General features: G+C 52.8%; 2 protein-coding genes across 8 annotated transcripts; one reads left to right on the top strand and one right to left on the bottom strand.

Moving 5' to 3' along the window:
• Positions 1 to 660: 660 nt before the first annotated feature.
• On the top strand, positions 661 to 3,057 carry LOC128278331 (uncharacterized). Of its 2 annotated transcripts, XM_053017043.1 has the most exons (5): positions 661 to 760; positions 834 to 1,746; positions 1,813 to 2,451; positions 2,508 to 2,672; positions 2,742 to 3,057. In XM_053017043.1, exons 2-5 carry the CDS (start codon positions 1,561 to 1,563, stop codon positions 2,853 to 2,855), a joined length of 1,104 nt encoding a protein of 367 aa, XP_052873003.1. In that variant the 5' UTR covers positions 661 to 760; positions 834 to 1,560; the 3' UTR covers positions 2,856 to 3,057. The 2 variants fall into 2 exon arrangements, with proteins under 2 accessions (XP_052873003.1, XP_052873002.1); XM_053017042.1 differs by having other exon boundaries at positions 2,508 to 3,057.
• A 2,422-nt stretch (positions 3,058 to 5,479) lies between these two features.
• LOC128267550 (trehalase) lies at positions 5,480 to 19,961 on the bottom strand. 6 transcript variants are annotated; one of them, XM_053004412.1, is made up of 6 exons: positions 12,189 to 12,349; positions 8,622 to 8,973; positions 7,446 to 8,558; positions 7,251 to 7,374; positions 6,134 to 6,254; positions 5,480 to 5,617 (listed from the first exon to the last, which is right to left on the bottom strand). In XM_053004412.1, exons 1-6 carry the CDS (start codon positions 12,191 to 12,193, stop codon positions 5,587 to 5,589), a joined length of 1,746 nt encoding a protein of 581 aa, XP_052860372.1. In that variant the 5' UTR covers positions 12,194 to 12,349; the 3' UTR covers positions 5,480 to 5,586. The 6 variants fall into 6 exon arrangements, with proteins under 6 accessions (XP_052860372.1, XP_052860376.1, XP_052860375.1 ...); XM_053004416.1 differs by lacking the exon at positions 12,189 to 12,349 and adding an exon at positions 19,639 to 19,961 and having other exon boundaries at positions 5,538 to 5,620; XM_053004415.1 differs by lacking the exon at positions 12,189 to 12,349 and adding an exon at positions 13,946 to 14,033 and having other exon boundaries at positions 5,538 to 5,620.
• Positions 19,962 to 21,330: the final 1,369 nt, after the last annotated feature.

The raw sequence follows: 21,330 nt of genomic DNA, 5'->3' as shown, positions 1-21,330 counted from the left end.
TGTTTACAAACGGATTGTCAAATTGATGTTACAACTAGCGCCAAACGAGCACACAGTGGCGATTCGGAGAACTACACGCGATTCAAATATGCGCGTTAAACTCCGCAAAGAACAAAGTAAACATTGATATGACAAAAGCAAAACCGAGCGTAAGCCAAATAAATGGCATCACAATTTAGTGGATTGTCATCGTTTTTACGGAGGCGGTAGAATAATACATTTAAAGCGAACTATAAATCGAACCTGTGTGTCATGAAAGGAGTGCTCGCGAAAGAAGTGTCTGCTCCGTTTATTGTTTTCGAACGTAGCAACCTATGCAGCAAGCTACAATGTTGCGTGGTGTGAAGAAAAATATTTCAATGGAGGTGCTAAATCCGACCGGGTTCCCCCCGGATATGGTGGTTTGAAACAACGCCAATCGGGCAATGAAAACAAAACCCTCGCCACAACATGGCGGGGAAACGCCCAGGAACAAACAACATGGCATTCGGACACGCTGAGGTTTGCTCTCTACCAGGACCGTTCCCCGATCCTAGACGTAGCTCGAAGGTGCGCGCTCTCCCGGAAAACTCTCGATCGGAGCAGAACCGCTCTCTAGAGCCCGAGAGTGCGCAGACGGATGAAAATCTTGCGGAGCACACCGGATCGAAACTGCGGCCAGTTGGGTTAGTAGTGTTGGGGCCGTCCGCACGTAATCGTATCGCATCGTCCGGAGGAGCAGCGTTATCGAGGGGTCTGGACAGGAAGGATTCTAGCGCCGGTGAGATGGGAGGCAGGGTGGCACCACTGATCACGCGATCTTCGATTAACGTACCAAATTCATTCCTTTGTAGCACGCATCGGAATGGAAGTCGCCCCTCGGAGCTCTATTTAGGTCAGCCTAGGGTTTCCGCTCCCGACCGGCGGTGATCGATGACTTAACATCAACAACGGGAAAATTTGGCCCCGCAGAACCACAGAGAGAGAGAGAGCTGCGCCATATTGGAAAATTCTAGTCCCGAATCAAACCCTTTCTCACACACGTTCTGTGAGGTCGCTCTCGGACTACTAGACGATCACGGTGGGCCACGCGGCGACGGGTACATTCCATCGACCGATCGCAGGGTGTCACGCGGTGCGTGAAGTTTGGTTGTTTGGTGCTCTCCGGATCATCCCGTTGACGCTGTAGTGAGGTTTTCGGTGATCCCTTCGGCGGCACCTCTGCCCGCTCACCTGGGGGCACCGCGAGGTCCACTCGACCTGCGTGTGTGGCGCGTCGGACAGGAAGCGTACGAAAAATCGGACCAACCCGTCCCACCGCCGGACGAACCCTGTCGCTTTTTGGCTAAAAATAGTGAAACGAGAGATATTTTTACCATCTTACGGTGTGTTATTGCCGGCGGGAACCGCGTACGTGTGTGTGTGTGTGTCGCGACAAGCGGGTGACTCAAAGCTACGCAGTACACGCGACGCGGGCCGACCGTGGTGGTGTGGAAATTATTTACCTGGCCTCGTTCGCAGACGGCAAATCCTTGATCTTTCGAAAGCATTGAAATAAAACGACGGGTGGACGGCCCCCGGATGTGCACACTTGCGGCCAGCAGCGCTGCTTCCGGAACGGGCCGAATGGGGCTCCAAACGCGACAGGGTAGTGCCGGAAGCTGCGATTCCGATGGTTTCGACAGTACACCGGCCGCTGCTGCCGCTGCCGCGCTGCAGTGGTACTATCTGGCCAACTTGGATCCGCTTTCGAGCGATTCATTACAGGTACGCACGAATCGCTCGCCGTTTCCATGACAACGCGCTAAACGTTTGCTTCGATACCAATTCCAGAGCTCGAAACTGTTCTCCCCGACCGTTTGGGCCGGAAGTACCGTTCCGTTGCGCACACTGCCAACCGAGAGTTCGTCCCCAGTGAGAGCCGACCAGGAGCAGGACCACGAATCTCCGCTGCCACTGTTCGCCGACGATATTGCGGAACTGTGTGATCAGTTCGTCGATCTGGGGCTGTTCGGTGGAGGGCCGAACTTCCGATCGGCACAAACCTTGGGCACTAGCCCTGGTGCGAACGGTCACTTCAGTCCGGCCCACCATCATCAGCCGGTTTACGGCGTGCTCCCGAGAAGCGACTCAACCGCCGTCAACTACGGCCGATGTGTGTCCCCTTCCGGAAAGCAGCCATTACCACTGACGAGGCCACATCAGCCATACTACCCGTTCCACCAACAGCACCAACATACGTGTGACGGTGGCCAGGATGCTGGCTGCCATCTGCACTCGTATCACCTTCGCCATCATCAGCACCACCACGAGGCGTACGAACCGCATCAGCATCCGGCCGGATTGGTTCCGGAGTGCCAACGGTCGTCACAGTCGCAGACCGTTGGCCACCGGTACAACAAGGTCCCGCCGGTGAACTATCTGTGCCATTTGTGTTTCAAGAAGGGCCACTACATCCGCGACTGTCCGCAGGTAAGTGTCCCCAGGCGGTGACATTTGGTGCCGGTTCTAATTCTCTCCGCTTCTAGGCTCGCCCGAAAGCGGAAGGAAAAACTCCGTACCAGGGAAAGAAACGTTGCTTCGGCGAATACAAGTGCCCCAAGTGCAAGCGGAAGTGGATGTCGGGCAACTCGTGGGCAAACCATGGCCAGGAGTGCATCAAGTGTCACATCAACGTGTACCCACACAAGCAGGTATGGGAGCGCCGGGCCGGCCAGAAGGACCGCCGCAGTGTTCTAATGGTGTTCCTGTTTCGTTTCCAGCGTCCTCTGGAAAAACCGGACGGACTGGACGTGTCGGACCAATCGAAGGTTCACCCGCAGATGCTGTGCGAAAAGTGCAAAACCCTGGGCTACTACTGCCGAAGAATACAATAGCGGCCACCAGGATTAACGAATGTGTCTGTATATATATAATGATTACGAGACGCCCACGGGCGGACCGCCCAATTCTATGCCCAAAAATTGTATTATTATTTTGTGCGCTAGTGCAATCGACACGAAAGTCTAATCGGTTAACGATGGAGAGGTAACAACAGTTGGGCACAATAGGGGGATATGGGCGATTGTTGAATAAATCGTCTGATCTTTGGGACACTTTCAAACGAGAAGAATGAGCATTTTTTCTTATTCGCTCAACATTCGCAGGCTTAATCACCATGGCAACGAAGGCAAAGAAGTAGGCCGGTTAACATGGCCGATAGATAAATGCTTCGTTTTGGCAGCAATTGGCCAAGAGTTGCGTACGCAGTTTGTTTTCTGTCCAACGAGAGTTATGACGCTTGACGGAGAGGTAGGCCCCAACGAAAGTGTCCTCTGATAGTAAAAATCTCATCTACCCATTATTTCGCACGACCTTCTCAATGCTGCTCCTGTACCAGGGGCATTACTTGGCCGTGTACCAGTGTTTCAAGTGCCGGAAAATGTGGAGATCACTGAATCCGTCGGCAAACCGCGGTGCCGAGTGTACAAAGTGCCACGTCGTCGTGTACCCAGTCGGCGATTTGAAGGTAAGCAAGGGACCAACGGAACGGCAGCATCCGGCAAATCGGTAACCTGTTTTTGGTACCATAAGCACAACGAACCGAATTTGAACGGTCGAAAAAGGCGCCATTTGTAGAACATCCATCGCGGGTATTATTCCCCCTTCTGGAGCATGATGATGGATCATACGAAGCACGGATCCGGTTGTTCGTCGATGGACGGTGGATAGCAATTTGAAGAATATACTAACAAAATATAGTATGTACACATTTATGCCAGTTCAGTGGTTAGATTTGTGTAGGTCGGATACGAGGGATCGTCGTTAAAAAGCAATTAATGGGCCGCTCAGTGTTTTGCTCCCGAATCACTGGGCACGCGTTGAAACAAAGTATACCATTTATGGCCTTCGGCTGAATCATCTCAATTTTATGTTGGCAAACAAATATATTCGCCTCCGGTTGGAAATCCAGATGAGGATAGACAGTGTTTCGCTTATTAGAAACATCTTGCGCATCTCGCATTTCATTCATCTTTATCATTTGAGTTTAAATATTGTTCGAAGAAAATCAAACAGAATGCCTGCTTGGAACATCAAATATCAAGCTTCAGCTTCCTACTTTGTTTGAGGCATCAACCCACGCTATCGGTGACGAATGCAAGCTATCGATTAGCAAACACTCTTATTAAGACGCGTGGATTTGAACGGAAACAGTCACAGCGAAGCAGTGGAGTAGGAAGTGTGTTCCGAGTGTGCCGTCTACCGGAAGGAACCATGCCGATGTTTAGAGGAGTAAGTCAAGATTTCGATGCTCTAAGGGTGTGCCCAATGTGACGCTTTCCGCTTTATCAGAAACGCTGCTTCGGCGAGTACCGGTGTCCCCAGTGCCATCGTACGTGGATGTCGGGCAATTCGTGGCCCAACTACGGTCAAGAGTGCGTCATGTGCAAGATCACCGTTATGGCACAAGCAGGTAAAGCGGCACAGCTGGACGATGGAGACGAACGAACCCGCACTAATCTGCCATTTTCTGCACGCCACGTAGAGACCGCTGGGAAAACCGGACGGCCTCGACAAGTCGGACATGACGCGGCCTCACCGGGCGGAGTTGTGCGGAAAATGCAAATCCTTGGGCCACTGTTGCCGGAAATCCTATTAATTACCGCGGCGAAAGATGAACGTTGGGACCAGATGAAAATTGAATAAATCTCGCCTGGTTTGATGTAGAATACGGTGCAGTTCTTGTATTTGTGAGGCCTCATGGTTGGGGGTTGGGCTTACTTTGATCTCGTTGCTCACAAAGAAACGTGCGCATGTGTGTGAGATTCCCTACAAAGGGCACCGGAGTCGCCGATAAACAACTATAAACACGTTTAATGGTGTACAAACTAATGGGCTCTCTAAGATTGAGATAGTGGCGTCTGAATCATTTGTTGCTAAGTAGCCGGGTTGAAGTGACCTACGAGATGGAGCAAGCCATGACGAACAAAGAGGTATTGTGGCGTCGTTTTGAAGCCTGGAAGCCGGGAACACACACTCACGGGCGGAATTATTGGTGAATTTCAGGATACCTTGAAGCTAACGCCCTACCAGGGAAAGTGTCGTGCTTTTGGAAAGTTCAAATGTGGAAAGTGCAACAGAGAATGGGCTTCGGCACACACATGGGCCAACTGTTGGCAGAAGTGTTTCGACTGCGGTGCCCAGGCTTATCCGTTCCGGCAGGTAGGATTGGCCGCGCCGTGGCCATCTCTTCTTCCCCCCGCATTATTACTCATCCATCCTGTTCTTCTAAACCGCACAGTCGAAGCTGAAGAAAAGAGTCACCAAGGCCACGGTGGAGGCTTCGCCCGAGAAGAAACATCAAAGTTCACTGTGTGGCAAATGTAAAACGCTGGGTCACGCGTGTTCCAAATTAGGCTCTAGAACCGCCGCTGGAAAATAACCACACTACAATTTACTTACAATGGCTACAGCTGGCGGGGGGCAAAGGGACGCAACACACACACACACACCCGGGGGACGGATTGATTCAAAGTTTCAGTTTATTAAACGACAAAAGAGTGTAGTTTTGTACACATTGTTGGCATCATCACCGTCGGCTCGCGGGGCGCTATGATGGCCGCCTTTTCATCGGTTTCCAAAGAATCGTCCAAATATGCTACTTAACACACACACACACATACAAACATAAACGGGCCGGATGACAATCGTCGTCGGCGCGAATAAAGGAGGAAGAGAAGAGAAAGGAACTAATCAGCGGAAAAACAGAGACCACACAGAGTGAAATATAAACAACGATTAGTTTCAACAGACGCTTTAATATGGAACGCTCTTCTTCTGCGTGCTTGTTTTGTGTTACTTTTTGTGGATTGTTGCCTAAGCTAATACTTGAACGCATGCAACACACGCGCAGAGGGTGGGACACAGAGCACTGGAAAGAGGAAATGGAATGAATAATAATACTCCGTTATGGCCGCGGCACTCCTCGCCGGCGCGCCGCGCGCGGCACGCGTTGGTTATCACATTTGGACGCTTCGAATGTCGGGTTTTATCACACACACGGAACACGTGCGAGTTTATGCGAGACGATCTGAAGTGCTGAAAAAGTAAGGATCATAAGTAAGCAACGATCGTGGTTTGGGACCCGTTTGGGACATCGCATTACTTACCTCACCCGAATACGCCCACGAAGAATGCAATGATCGTGGCAATGAGCCCCGTGTTGACGGAATACGCCACCAGCGCACCATTTCCGTTGTCCCCGGGCTGCGCCGTGTCACTTCCTTCCTTATCGGCTGCGAAGCGAAAGGTGTGCGTTAGAAGCACGATCTCCTTGATCTCTCGATCCGGTGATCGGTGATGCGGGTACGAAATGAGTGTGATGGACGATTTTGTACAAAAACTTACATTTCCAGGATGATATCGTGCTCGGAGAGGATGGCTATGAGGCGACCGATGCGATCGTTCGCACACAAACACACACAGAGATGGCAGATGATTCAGAGTTTCCCGGACGATCACACAGACGAGCGAAGAGAAGGTGGTGGTCAGTCAATGTGAGGGGGCGGGTGTGAGATGAATGAGGATTACTTTCGATCATGATTCGCGCGCGTTCCATGTTTATTGTTTCACATCACATACACACACACACACATGGGTGGTGTGCCCTTTTACATGTTTCTCGAGGTGATACACATAAATCATGCACCATTTGTTTGTGTTGGCCGTATCCACTACGATCAACCTCTATCACTATGTCATGCTACCTAGCTGCACGTGTACGGGTCCCTCTCTGGCTGGCTGGGACACGAGGGTCTGTCTACCCCCTTCGTTGTCGTTCTCTTACTGTTTACCGTTCCGTGTGTCTTTGCATTGTATAACTTGTATCAAAAGGTCTCGTGGTCCCTTCTTCGTCCCTTAACACATCCCTGCCCCACCTGGCTACTACAACACCTAACTACAACCTACTAACATCTGCATCAAGCCCTGCATTCGGTTATTGTCCAAAAGATGTCCACCCCTGGCGTTGGAGCATCGTCAGTTTTGTACGATCCTTTTCGACCCGGATGATGATTACTTTTTGTGTGTTTTGTTAAATTCGCTGATCGCTTCGTCGCGAGATAAGAGAGGTGTTAGGAGGTGCGCCACATACCGGACCACAAAGGACACAAAGGGATGAGAAGGGGGTGCAGGAGGCATATACAACCGGTGAGGAGCATGGGACGGAGGAGGACAAAACATAGAATGAGAGGGAAGAGAGGAAGGAGAGTGTTCCGTTCACTCGAGCGCACCTGTCGTCAGTCTGTCACCGTATTTGTTCATCAGGTCCATCGCGGCCCCATTCGTCCAGCCGAATCCGGTCTGCACGTCGTACTCACCGCCGCCACCATGGCCCCCCAGTTCCTGGGCATCGTACTAAAATAAACCCGCAAACGAGGATTAACGCTGGGTCTTTCCCGCCCGGCAAGGGCTGACGATCATCTTACCTTCTCGAACATGGCGTGCGTTTTGTTGTAGGCAATGTAGTTGCTCCGCACCCACCGTTGGCCCCAGCGGAACGCGAGCTCCTTGGCCTCCGCGCTGTCGAGTGAATCGAGGCCCATCACGAGCATGTGCTGCATCGGGGCCCACACGTTCGGGAAGTCCCACTGCTCGTTGGTGCTCTGCAGCGTATTGGGAACTCCGCCCGGGTAGCGATCAAGCTGCAGCCGCTCGATGTACGCGAGGATGCGCTTCGGCAACGCCGTGTCCCCCTTGTCGTAGCATCCGACCCACAGGGGCGACAGGTTGGTGGGTGTGAAGTACTTGCGGGGCTTCTTGTTGATCAGATCGTAATCGAACCAGGCGCCCTCCTGCTCATCCCACAGCACGGCGTCGATCGCTTTCCGCAGCTCTTCCGCCTTGTCCAGGTACTCTCGCCGCTTGTCCGCCGAGTGGATGTCGTTCCGTAGGCCGTAAAACTCCGCGATGATCAGGGCGTTCCAGTAGAGGATCGCGTTCAGCTCGACCGCCACGATCGAGCGGCACTTCAGGTCGGTCAGGTTGCCCGCGTTCGTGCCGTCCTTGATGAACCAGCGGCTCGAAAAGTCCATGCCACTCTCGGCGGCCGCCTTCAGCTCACAGTAGTAGTCCTGTTTGTCCTCGTCGCGCTCGAAGATGGCCGCCGTTTTGACGTCCTCGCGGTACGATTCGGGCCGCGGGCCGCTCGATTTGTACCCGTACGTGGCCAGCTGATGGTTGTGCACCTCCGTCATGTAGTTGTTCATGAAAAACTGAAACTCACGCTCCAGCGTCTCGACGCTGTCCATCGCGAACTTGGTGTCGTTCGTCGCGTCCACGTACGCCTTCACCATCCCGCACAGGAGCGGCGGCTGCGAGCGCATACTGTAGTAGATCCGGCCACCGTTCGGGATGAACCCGAACCGCTGCACGATCGAAAGGAAGTTCTCCAGCATACCCTTCGTGGTGGAGTACATCTCCGACAGCAGCAAACCCTTCACGATCCAGTACGAGTCCCAGTAGTAAAACTCACGGAACCGGCCACCCGGCACGATCACCGGATTGTCCACGTGAATGATGGAGTACAGGTCCGGATTGAGCTACAATCGGATACGGATAGGTTAGGAAGAGAGATTACGGCACCGGCCAGCCGATCCACTTACCGCCACATCCGTCGTCATCTTGCGTCCCAGCTGGTGCCAGATTTGGTGCAGCTGGTTGGCGAATTCGCGCAGATCGGCATCCTGGATGCGGGCGAGGAACTGCGGCCGGGGTGCCCAGTCGTCCGGGATCCAGTTCTCGAACTCGGCCCCGGGTTTTTCGAAGTTCGCCTCCACCCACTCGAGCAGCTTCGCGTTTGAGGGTGCATTATTTTGGCCCACCATAAACTCGTGGAACGCGTCCAGCGTGTCGTTCGGCGATTTGCGCATCTTCATGTCGACGAACGTCTTTGAGTCCGGGTAGATCTCGCTCATCTGTACCGTGCGCAGCAGCTCCCCATGGCAGTACACTTCGCTGTAATGGGTGCGGGAAGAGAAGCGAATGGATTAGTCGGTAAATCGGTCACTTCGGAACTGGTTTGTCGGTCGGTGCGAGAGGTCCTTCGCTTCACCAAAAATCTTCCACTCCGTTCGTGATTTTGATTCTACTGCACTGCATCCGTAGGTTACTATGATCACGACGAAAGGGTACCGTGTTTACTGTATTTTTCAAAAAGGTAAAGAACTTCTGCTGCTGCTGCAGGGGCCCCCGCGGCGCGTCGTAACGTCGATTCGATCATCATCCGGTGGTAGTACAACGAAAAATTCAATTCCCGGCAGTGACTTCACAGTTTTTTTTTCCGACTCATTACTCGGATACAGCGGTGCGGTTGTGTTGCTCAAGTTGTTTTCGCTGGCGGCAACAAACTTGTCGGAATACGTCGAATAAATTTCGTTCGAACGGGCAATATGGTTGCAGCAGGCACCGAAAACCGAAAACACGTGACACGGCTTTCAATGCAATTAGGAGCACCTTTCTTGCTGATTCTCACCGGACCGGTGGCTGAGCGGCAGCAAAACAGTTACCGTTTCATTTAGCATCTTCATTAGCCGAAAGATTAAAAAGTGGGAGCCGCGCGCGGAACGTGTTCAAACAGATTTGCATTTCTAATGCGGTGCACCGCTCGGGAGACAGACTCTGTTTTTAGAAAATTGCACCCCGGCCCGGAATATTGGCAAGGTCACCTAATGCATCGTTTTAGTTTCGCCGAGGCCTAGTGTAATGATGATTAATGACGACGGCGCGAACGGTCACCTTCCCTGCGCCATTTGGCTTTACTTTCTTACCTCGGACAGGAGGGCTCTAGGGCGTCCCGCTGTCGATTGTCTACAATGAACGTCACTTCTTTGGCCACACGGGCCGTCACAGGAACCAGTACCACACAGAATAGGACCGCGACGGTCCAGAGTGGCACGTCGGCAGCACACGGCACCAGGCGCCTCCTTATCGAACGACACCGCGTTTGTAACATCACTAACTATCGTTGCGGCCGGTTCTGTCTGTAACACTGTCGGACCGATCTCGGTTCTCGGATTCCGGTATCTATCACAGAAGGGATGCTTAAGCTAGAAAAAGTGGGGGCTTCAGTTTCTCGGGATCTTCCGGCCTTTGGAACCGGCTTTCCGGGGCCTGCACCCGAAAGAGTTTCAGGAATTCCGGGGAACTCCGATAGTTGCGATGTAAATTATTCCGCAACAAGACGGTCTCGGTATTATATGCGGTGTGTAGTAAAATGGAATCACAGAACCGGGGGTTGGTAAATCAAGCGGCGCAGAAAGTACCCCAATTATGCGAAACGAAACTGGAATTTAGCGCGAAACAGGTTTCCGTCCTCACGAGGACTTCTGGTGCAGGACAAATGGACAAATCAATCCATATCAATCGCCCGTCCTGTCCGGACAGGTACGAAATTCAATTGTAGACGAATCAAATAGACGATCGAGAAGCGATAAAGAACAATGGAGGAGATCTCACCACGTGACCCGCGTCTGGTGGCCATCGAATTATCGTCACTCAGTGCGGTCAATTATAAACCTGCCAAAAACAATCGTTATCATATTGCACAGGGGAACGTTATCACTTAATAGAATTATGGAGAGATAGTGCCAGTCGGTGATATAACCTCCCCCCTTCGGAGAGTGCCGTCGTTAGACAATCCTTCCGAGACAAGTCGGAGGATGCGAAACACGCGATAACGTCGGCAGTACGGTGGCCAAGTGCCTCTTGTTTGCTGGCGACACAACGACGCCCAATCGGATGACAATGGGGACACAGAGTGCAATGAAGCTCTCAATAGACGGTCACTTCTTTGACGTCAGGTGTTTCGCGCGATTCGTTGCACTTCTGACCCATTCGGCTTTTATTGGCATGAGAGCTGCCAGTGGAAACCTTTGCCAGTTTTCGTTCACTATTTCCAACATTTGACAGGGAAGTATTGGTTTGCGAACAGAACACCAGCCGAGAGAACACTTTCACCGATTAAAAACCCCGACTGACGATCGCACCACGTACACACGCGATCAGCAGAGGATCCGCTGATCCGACGGCGGGAACTACCTAATACCTGTGCGGACCGTACGTAAGTGAGTGGATCAAACCGGCACCCGGGCCTTTTTTATCACAAACCACTCGCTCGGCGCAAACACCTTCACCCGACCAGCGGATGACGACGACTGCCGGGGCCCGGGACCGATGACGATGGCCGCCGCTCGATTGCCGGGTGGAGCTGGGGCACACAAAAAACCCGACCCAACGAATCGAAACCGAAACCGGAACGACCGAGCGGCGGCGATCGTCGGCGGGCAAAAAGTGTCCCCAGAGAGAACCAAGCCCGGCGGGAGACCGGCGGAGACGGGTTTGTCCCCGGATAGCAGCGTCGAGATGTGGGAGAGCGAACGCAAAGGGTGTTCCCAAACGATGCTCTCTCTGTGTGTGTGGGTTTAGTGCGGGGCGTGTTTGATTGCGGTTTTAGTACACCGCAAATTACTATTATCTTGGCCATGGTAGTGTTGGTGGCGGCACCGAGAGAACCGATGGAACCGTAATCAGAAATCTAGTTCTCGGCGGTTCGAAGAATGTGTCACGTACGCGAACGCATATCAACAAAGAGAGCGAGAGGGCCATTATCTCTATTTTTGGCACTCCGGTTTTTTGCGCTCCAAATTGGAAAGTGTTGCCCGCCGGTGTTGGGATGAGAATCGGAGAATTATCGCAAATGAAGGTACCAAATTGCGGCCCCTAATCACCAACCGACCCAACGGTAAAAAAGTTTTTGACAAACATCCATTTCGAATATGCGCCTTAAATGTCACACTTCTCGTAAACATCAAAGTAACCCAACTCTGATTTGCAGCAATTGCGGAAATCATCGAGTTACCATCGACAATCGAGTGCAAAAAATGTTGTTAGTCTCGCGTTGCCTTCACTCGGGTCAGTGTTCCAGCAGTCCCAGTCTAAACTAAAAAACAAAAAACAGCGAATGCCACGAGAGCGTTATCAGTGGCGCATCGGTTTAGTCGAACTGCGCGCGCACATGGCCCCAGCAGCTGACGTGTGGTGCTCGTGTCGTCACTCCGTCACTCCTGATAGTGACGTTCACGGCCACGCACGCGCCGCTCCGCCCCAACGTACGTGACACGACGGGGCGCACCCGGCCGCTTCTCGAGCCCGGTCATTTATCTGTCTCTTACCTCATCAATTCCCAGAGCGTCGGTTCCCGCAGCTTGACACTGACACTGCAAGAAGTCCTTCGCCATTGGGTGCCCCCGGTCGAGGCCAAGGTTCCACCACCACCAGTGCCGTCTACGGCAGCTGCGCAAACCGCAAGAAATTCCCGATGCCGGCGTCCCGCATACCGATGCCCCGATCGGATTAGCCGCACCAGCACCACCATGGTTGGTTGAACTTGTTAAACTTCTGTTTCAGATACACGCCCGAGCAGTACAACGCCCCGACTGGCCCGGGTTCATGTCCAGCACGGAGCAACGCGAGATGCAAACTGAATGTCTAATGCGATCGATCGAGGATCGGACCGTTCTCTCGCTATCAAAGGGCCGAGGTACTTGGGAGTGCAAAATCGTAGCAGACACGTTCCGGGTCCCCAGGCCACGTGGACACGTGAGTGGCGCATCATCACGGGCGGGGATCGACGATCGATCGATCGGTCGATCGTGGGACGAAAGGAAAACACGTGCTTCGCTTCGCCTGATAAGGAGTGCCGTCTGCTGGTGGGGTTTTAGTGCCTCTCTCTCTCACTGCCTCGTCTCTCTCTCTTTCAGGAAGTATTTACTCAAGAGCACTGACACGCGTTTGAGTCAGCGACGCTTCCTGCTGTCGGCCCCAAAAGTGTGCGTCTTATCACGTCTTCGTCCAAGGGGAGCAAGGTGTGCTGGGGCCGGATAATTCTTGCACCTCCGACAGACAAGAGATAAGCCACACGCACGGACGCACGCACGCGCATGCTTCAAGGACCTTCCTATTTATGGCACCGGGTTCTAGCAGCAGCGGATAGCGCGGATCCTGTTTCGGAAGGCACAAATGCAGCACACCGCCGAAAGCAAACGGAAACGCGCATTAATTACTGTGCGCCACAAGTAAGTTATCTTCTCTGCCCAATGCTAACAAGTGCTCGCTGCTGCCAACTCGGGGCGCGTCAAGGATTAAGTCCCACGGTCCCCCATCCGCCAGAGAACAAAGCCGGTTTGCTAACCCGGTCCTCGCCGCTTATCGGTTAAACCAGCCTTCACAGGGCACCCGGACACATATGCAGCCCGGAGGCCAAGAATATACTATCGGAGGTCACGTCGCGGGCGGGAATTGGTCCGCGAATCGGTAACAAACAAAAAGGGGGGCCCGAAGTTCGCCTCGTTCTCGATTCTGCTTTATCGTTCCGGTTTTGTACCGTTTTTTTTTTCGCCTATCCAGAATTGTTTCCACGAAAAGCTCCCCCCGCGAAACTAATGGCCGAATCAGAAGGCCTCCGTCCCCAACCATTTTCGACATGGCCACGTTTTGGAGTGTTTTGCACGATTACTTCACGCCTAATTCTAGTAACCTGCCTGCCGTGTGCGTGCCGTGGCGCATATCTGACAGCTTATTTGTGTCGGCCTGCGGGTCGTTTGCGAAAATTGATGGGCCGCCGTTTGTACCGCTTTATTACCTCTTATCCCAGGCGCTACAGTGTCACACGCTCCGGTGCGGTCCGACGGCCGCCGTAGCAGCACAAAGCACACGCGCGAAACATCATCCCTGACACGGGGAATGGCTTTTGATATTTTCGATCTTTCTTCTGCGAACCGCTCCCCGACGACTGTAACCGGCGGGGACCGGAGCATTTAATACGCGCTTTCAATCCGTCCACCCACACGACAGGCTGCCAGACGGATTTCGCCAGGCGGAAGGTAACGGAGACTCAAAAACCTGTTAAACCATGATTTGCACCGCGTACCTGCCGGGGAAAGCCTGGATCGGACCGAGTTCCGTAACGCCGTTGCTCGACACCAGCAGCATCGTGTCAGTCGTCTCGCGGCACACGCGGTTCCGAAATGGCCAGTTGTGGTGGATTTTCCAAAATCACTTCCTACACTCGTCGCTGCGGCTGCACTTGTACTCTGCCGCGTCCGCACGATTCCGCCACCACCGATCGTCCGCCTTTGTTTTAGCAGCTCATTTTGTCTGCACAAGAACTCGTGGGAAGAGGCTCTTGCTGGACGTAAATCGTCGGAAAAAAGGGGGACTTGGAAGTGGATAAAATGAAAATCGAAATTGATCTTTCGTCAAAGACCACAGCACGCCAAACGGGCGATCGGACGAAGGAATTCCGCCGAATTGCGCCGAATGCGGGAAGTGGCTTGACGGGATCGGTCGGAGCGCGCGCCTTCTGGAGTCCACACACTGCTATTCTAGACTGGCCATGCGAGAGCGCATGGCATGGCCGCGGTTGCGTGCGTCAGCAGTAATCTGACCACCGCACTGACAGAAAGAGGTCTTTTTCGTCCGCGCTGCGGTGCAGAGGCCTTTTCCCTGGCGGCGGCGGCGGCGTGCGGCCCTTACAGCAGCAAGGGGAACTTCGCTCGGAACATTCTATTTGCGGCCACGAGAACGCACCGCTTCGCCACCGCGGCGGGGGGTCATTAGAAATTGAGTTCAATTGGGGTAGATCAGCGCGCGGAGATCACCGAAAGGTTAAACTTATCAAGGGCAGAGTTCAACAGATTTTCCATTTGCTACTGGCCACGGTTACGGTTACGGCCCTCGGTACCGGCGTTAATAATTTGCAGATTAACCACAAATTACCCCGAAGGTGTTATGCGCGCGCAATTAAGAGGAAGAAACGAAGGTGAACCCACATTACCGCGGGGCCCTTTCCCCGTAATGGCCCGTAGACAACGGTTCTTTCGGCCGCGAGCAGGCTGTAAGTGTTTATAAAGAAGGTGTGTTGTGCAAGCATTTTATAAAACAAAAAAATTAATCTGATAAAAAAGATGGCGAACGACACACTTCCGGAATGCGCAGCTAATCGACGGCCACCTCGGCCACAATAGATGTGCGATGCACCTCTGCTCTGCTCCATTCTATTGTTACGCCGTTACGCAACCCAGCATCACAGCATTCTTCCCACGGCTTCCGTCTCCGGGTTCCGATCGGAATCCGGGTAACCATCCGGCCAGATAGAGCGAGAGGGAGAGAGAAACGCGCGTTATCAACAACGTGACCACCGCCGATCGATACCGAAGCGCCAAGTGCACGATCGCTCTAGAGATTGCCAACGGATTAATCGGGCTCCGGGTGCTCCGTTTCGAGCGGCTTCACTTTCACAGCCGCCACCGCGCCAAGGTTGATCGTGACACGATCGCTGTCGTTGCTCCGTTGCTCTTCAGCCACCACCGGACCGGACCGGACCGATTTATTCCCGCTTTTTTTTGTTACCGATCCGCCCTCCACCTGGGGCCCCTCATTCTAACTCACTCCGCACCGCGCCTACGAAACGGGACAGCCGGAAATGACATTCGGAAATGGCATTCACATTTTCGCCATCCGTCGCCGGGGATGGGATGGGTGGCCTTCGGTGTGTACGACGACCGGCGAATTTTAACGCACGGGCCCCAAACCACACACAGACACACAGACAGGGGCACGCAGCGGTGCAGCGGTGGACAATTTTTGCGCCACGCAAAGCGATTTTTTTCGCCTCTTGTTCGCAACGCACGCCACGGGCCGCGCGATGGAAACATAAACAAAGTCACCCTTGAACGGTTCCGCGGTGGCCATAGAAACACGGCAAGCGAGTGAGCGATAGAGAGGGCAGCGCGGTTTAACGGTTTTCGGTCCGCGATCCCGTTCCAAATCGGTCACTAAACCGCGGTGACTCCCCCCACGAGGGGGTGGCGGCATATTAATCGGATTCGTCTCATCGCGTGACGATGACGCAATCGAACGTGTCGTTATCACGCGAAGCAATTGGGTGACGATCATCACTCACACACACGCACGGACACACGCGAGGAATGCACTTTCACTCTCGTGAGCCAATAGGTGGCCCAGCTCTAGAGCAAAAGGATCACCGCAATTCCGGTTACACCCGGAGATCGCACTAACCAATGTTCGGGTTGGGTGCGCACGGATCGCGAAACTCGTGCCACAATCGCACCGAGTGCCAGTGCGAACTGACCGCGGGGGGCACCGTCGTCACGCAGTGCCGTGGCACTGACCCCCCCACCAACACGCAAGGGTGGCCCATTCTCTCGCGCGCGGGTCCGCGCTCTCTCGATTGCGATCGCAGCACAATCTCCCGCTTTGTCTTTGCGCGTTCTCGGCCACGCACACTCGACGCACTCTCTGTGTCGGAATTGTGAGAAAATTATGCCGCTGGCCACCGTTGAGCAGCAGGTGAATTTGGTCCTGTCCACATGCACACGACCTTCGGTGTAGTAGGTTACGGGTGCACCGGGGCATCAGGGCCGGCGGCATTGTGTCACCACCACAACCGCGAGCGAGTATGTGCATGGTTTGTGATGTGACGCTCGCAGCAGCATCCTATTACACGACAGATAGCAGCGGCATGGGGTTGCCCCCCCCGCCGATGTTCGGTCATTGCTCTTCGTTGAAGATGCGAAATCCACGGGAGGCAGCTCAATTCATTCATGCATACAATTAACGGGCGATTGATTGAAAGCGACCAAGTTCGTGGAATGATCCAATCGTGGGGGTCGTCAGGTGCCATGATCCGCCACCGAACCGGTTTATGCTTTGCAAAACGTGTGACACGGCACCGCACCGGCCGCACTGTCAAGGTCCGGTGTCGAAGTGCCCAGTGGGTCAAAGTGCCCGACCAGAACCCTTTTAACGACTTCGGAGGCTTTTTGGTAGTTGAGTGAGTTTATTAAATATGGAGTAAAAGGAAAATACGTAGGGTAAGCAATGAGCAATGCGAATTTTAAACCTTCCATGTTGCGTAGATTCCGAAAATTCCTCTGTCGAAGTCGAAAGAGTGACAAAAATAACTCTTTAAATCCAACTTTTATTAGCAAACTTTAACGCGATCTTTAGCACAGTTCAGCAACAGTAATGTGCCTATATTATACATTATTAGAAAGGTAATGGATCCTTTTTTGATATGAAAAAATCAAATGCTTACATTTGGCATTGCATGTACATTTTTATCGGCAATTAGTATAAAATGCTACGAAAAAATACAGTTCATCAACTTTGATAATGAAGCAAAATTATGGCATTACAATTAAAATTTAGGTAATTTTTAATTATTTCCAGTAAGATTTGCATCCGTCTCAATCCGCCCATGTGCGCTATGCTTATTTTTAGATACACTTCTATACATCAGTGGAGGCACCTGGTCTTTTGTAATCTATGAAATGGCCATACAAAACATGTTGTAAAAAAAACATATTATAAAATATTATTTAAAACATTTTATGCAAAATAAACATATTGCATTTTGCCTTTATGAACTGTACGACTTTTTTGCCCGTCTATGTCGCACGAATTCCCCATAGTGCCATGTCACACCAATAAGTTGCGCCATAAAGTTGCGTTACGTGGCATAAGAAAAAAGTATTCACGAATTTTTTATGGTAAATTATTTCATCATTTTCTCGATAGATGGCAATTTTTGAACTGAATTTTGTAGTGTGAAAAAATTCAGTACAAAAATGTGTGTTAGTTTAAATAAAATGATTTTGAGGATCAATAATAATAATACAATAGCAATAGCAGTGCTACACATAAAATGTTGAATTCAATCAAAAAACATCCAAAGAAAACAAAGACGTTGAAAAACAGACCGTAGATTCTTCCCCCGCCTGTCCGCCTGTCCCCTACAAATTGTGCCACGTGGCGCCGCGCTTTGTTTTGGAACGGATTTTTGGAGGAGGATGGCCACTGACCCACGACGTTACTTGCTCAGGGACCTGGGTCCTAAATCCGGGGGAAGGATGGGATGGGATGGGAGGATGTGTCGTAAATCCGGTGGCTACACCGGAAGTGCCAATTCGCGCCGTCAATTTGTTGCCACTTTATGCTTTATGCCAAATTATGCAAATACTACGCTGCGCGGTGCGCCTTTTGCGCAGCTCCTCTCATAGGGCGCGTGGGGGGGATGGGTCCGAGAAATTACCCGAATTGACGGAATTGGGTGTCCGTTTTACGTCATACGCAGCAACGCAGCGAGCATATGTTTGCGTCATGCGCGCCCCCATTGATGAGATGAAATTGTCCCCACATCGATGACGTCCTCCGCGGTACCGGTGGTGGCCACATGAGAAGCAAACTTAAAATATTTGCATTTTTTCGTACAACGCGCCCACAGCCGAGTACTCGGAAAGACTACCGCAAAGGGTGTAAAGTACAGTCGTGACGTGTGAATGATAGGATCGTTATCTAACCGCCGCAACGTGCTGATAACATCCAGAACCAGCTGGTGGCAAGTGGCGGCCGCACTAACCGGTCGCCCGGAATTAGCGCATTTTACACAGAGTCATCCGGCACAGATTGTGACTCACGAGTCTTTGGTCGCAACCGCCAAAGCGTTAATCAATACACGATTTAATGGACGGGGCCATCCGGACTATTTTGGAGCATAAAACGCCAGCCACGAAATCATTGCATCATGTATTGCTGAGAGACATAATAAATTTGTTGTCTGTTGCCACGAATCAATAAAAATGCCATAATGTAAAACAGACACTGTGAACAAGGAAGGACAAAGGTGATCGTATTGCGCTAATGACTGCTATCGATCCTCAAGGCCTTAATGGACAGACTCTGTGCGCTCGCGAACAGGTGCGCTCGACGCGATTCCGAGACAGATCGTGACCATCGTGATTGACGCATGTATCAATTCACTCGGCTCGACGGAGATCGGGTTGTCTCTTTAACAAAATGGCTACATTGTGCGCGGGGCTGGGGCTTCCGTTCCGAGAACGAGCGGAAGGTTAATCGTCATGACCCTCTTTCGGAGAGCGCAAAATACAGAAGATCTATGCGCCGCCGCGAATCTGTGATGCGAAGCTGTTCCGTTCGGAGCATCAAACACGCGCGAAAGACGCGTAAACAAACCGCTCGCGCCCGAGGACGGATACAGCTGCTCAAGCCGCGCGATCTCTGGCGGCCGCGTGTGTTCCCCCGCGACTGTCCGCGACTTTCGCACATACTTGCGCACGCGTTTGGAGTTCGTGCGTGCGATAACACGACGAGAAACAGGCAGACAAAGTACGATACCGTTCGCCACCGCATCGATCGATGCGATGGTATGTTTACGTCTCGGTATCGGAAAAAGCGACGAAAGAAAAAACGGAGCCGCGAATGGCCCCCCCCCCAACGGCCAACCAACGTGAGCGTGTGAGCGCGGTGTTTGATTAATTTTAGACCGGCAACGACTACGACGGACGGACGACGGTGGCCCTGGCGCTCGTCGAGGATCGAGGTTTGACATTCAGTGTCCGTGGCCAGGGTCAGAGTCAGAGTTTTTTAGAGATTTTTTCCCTATTTCAAACACACTGGCGGGGCAAAGGGTCCCCTCAAGCACTTGCTGTTGGTCCGGTGGGAAGGACCGGCAGACCGAGAGACAGACACACTTTTTACGGACACGGTGATGATGCAACAGCAAACTTCCGGGAAACTCACCTGGCCATCCTGTGGCTGCGAAAAGCGGAACAGGATACGCGTCGCAGCAGCAAACGCAACAGCTTGGGGCGTCGTCGTCACGCACACGCACGCTGCACGTGGAAAACACGCACGTGGAAAGCGTAGCACACACACACAGCGACGGGAACTGGAAAAACGGCTGACAGCTAGATTTTCCCCAAACACGCCAACGACCGCGCAAAATCGAACACACACACACGCGCGCGCCCTCGTTATCCTTTGGCTGTTTGTCGGCAGTGGCCGACGAATCCGTACGACTGACTGGCTGTGATTCAACTGACCAACCACCAAAAACACCGTCCGTCGACCCGACGAGAAGGCACACGGACTTTCGCGAAAGAAACTTTCGGGTCTCTCTCTCTCTCTTGTGGCTCTCTCTCGCTTACGAGTGGAATGCGTACCCCGGGGGAGGGCTTTCCCAAAACTCGCGAAACACTAGCAACTACTGTCAAGCGCAACAATGGCAGTGCCGCCAGCGCCACCGATCGCCAATGACTGATGGCCGAGCCGAGAGAACGGGCGAATTTTTATACACATCACCAGCACCATTTTCTTCTGCCATTTTCTGCTCCCCTCGGGGGCACGGGGGGCCGTTTGCGTGGCTCGCGTGTTGCGAATCGCGCGGAGCCATCGTGTCGCGGCGCGCGTATCGGTGTGTTGGTATCGCGTCTCAAGATACACACGCAATCCGCGAGAGCGAGTGAACGGGTTTTGAGCGACTCACAGTAAGTCGCGAAGTTAATTTGACCATCGCCGCTTCGAAGCATAACGGACCGGCGCGTCACAGCGACCACGCGGCCACCAACACCGAGCGGCGCGCGCAAAAGTGTATCTGTGCGTTCGGCGGTTTTTTTCGAATTTCACAACCTTGAACGGCAGTTGCCCGCGCGGTTGGGGCCCCGGGCGAATCCGCGTCTGGAGGTGTGTCCCTTTCGTTGGTTTTAGTGCGGCACGCGCGTCACGAAGACGAAGCTCAAAACGGTCGGGGGGGGGACGATCAAATCACCCCCCGAAAGATGCATTAATGCATTGTCGTTTATTCTCCGTGTTGCGCCGGCGTTCATTAGGCGGATCTGTCGACAGACAGATTTATGAAGATCGCGAATCGGAGAGCTTAATGTCAATCGAGTTGCTCGAATCGGCGGTCGGTGGTGACACGTGAGATCCGCTCCATCCGTTCATTAATTATTGATTCAACCGGAACCCGTCCAACCGCCAGTCCGTCTGGCTTCCGATGAAAAATAGTTCAAGGCCGGCAGACGGTCGCGTGCCAACAAACCCGTTTACTAGCGCGCGCTGGAACGCTGGAAGCTGGCGCGCGTGTTTCTTCATTTTAAATTAAGATCAATCTAGCGATCAACGGCGGATGCTGCGAGTGTTGCGCCGCGCGGTGTCACCACGCGGTGTTGCGTGACATCCGTGCGGGATCGCGTCGTTGCCGCCGGCAATTAACGTCGTGTTTACGATCGTCGATCGCGATCGCGCGGGGTTACAGTGATGGTAGAAACAGTTAGCACGTGGCGCGCTTTAGCACACGAGCACGAAAAATGGCAAGGGCGGCTTTAAGATAAAACGGGGAGCAAAAACCGACACCTCGCGTTGCTAAAATCCGTCCCTCCGTCAGCTACGTGCCAGAATATCGTGGGTTCGTTCTCACCTTCCCGCGGTTCC

Source organism: Anopheles cruzii, chromosome 2 (assembly GCF_943734635.1).
Source record: "Anopheles cruzii chromosome 2, idAnoCruzAS_RS32_06, whole genome shotgun sequence".
Taxonomy (NCBI): Eukaryota; Metazoa; Arthropoda; class Insecta; order Diptera; family Culicidae; genus Anopheles; species Anopheles cruzii.
Note: the sequence above shows the minus strand (reverse complement) of the source record. Positions and strands in the feature narration are given on the sequence as shown.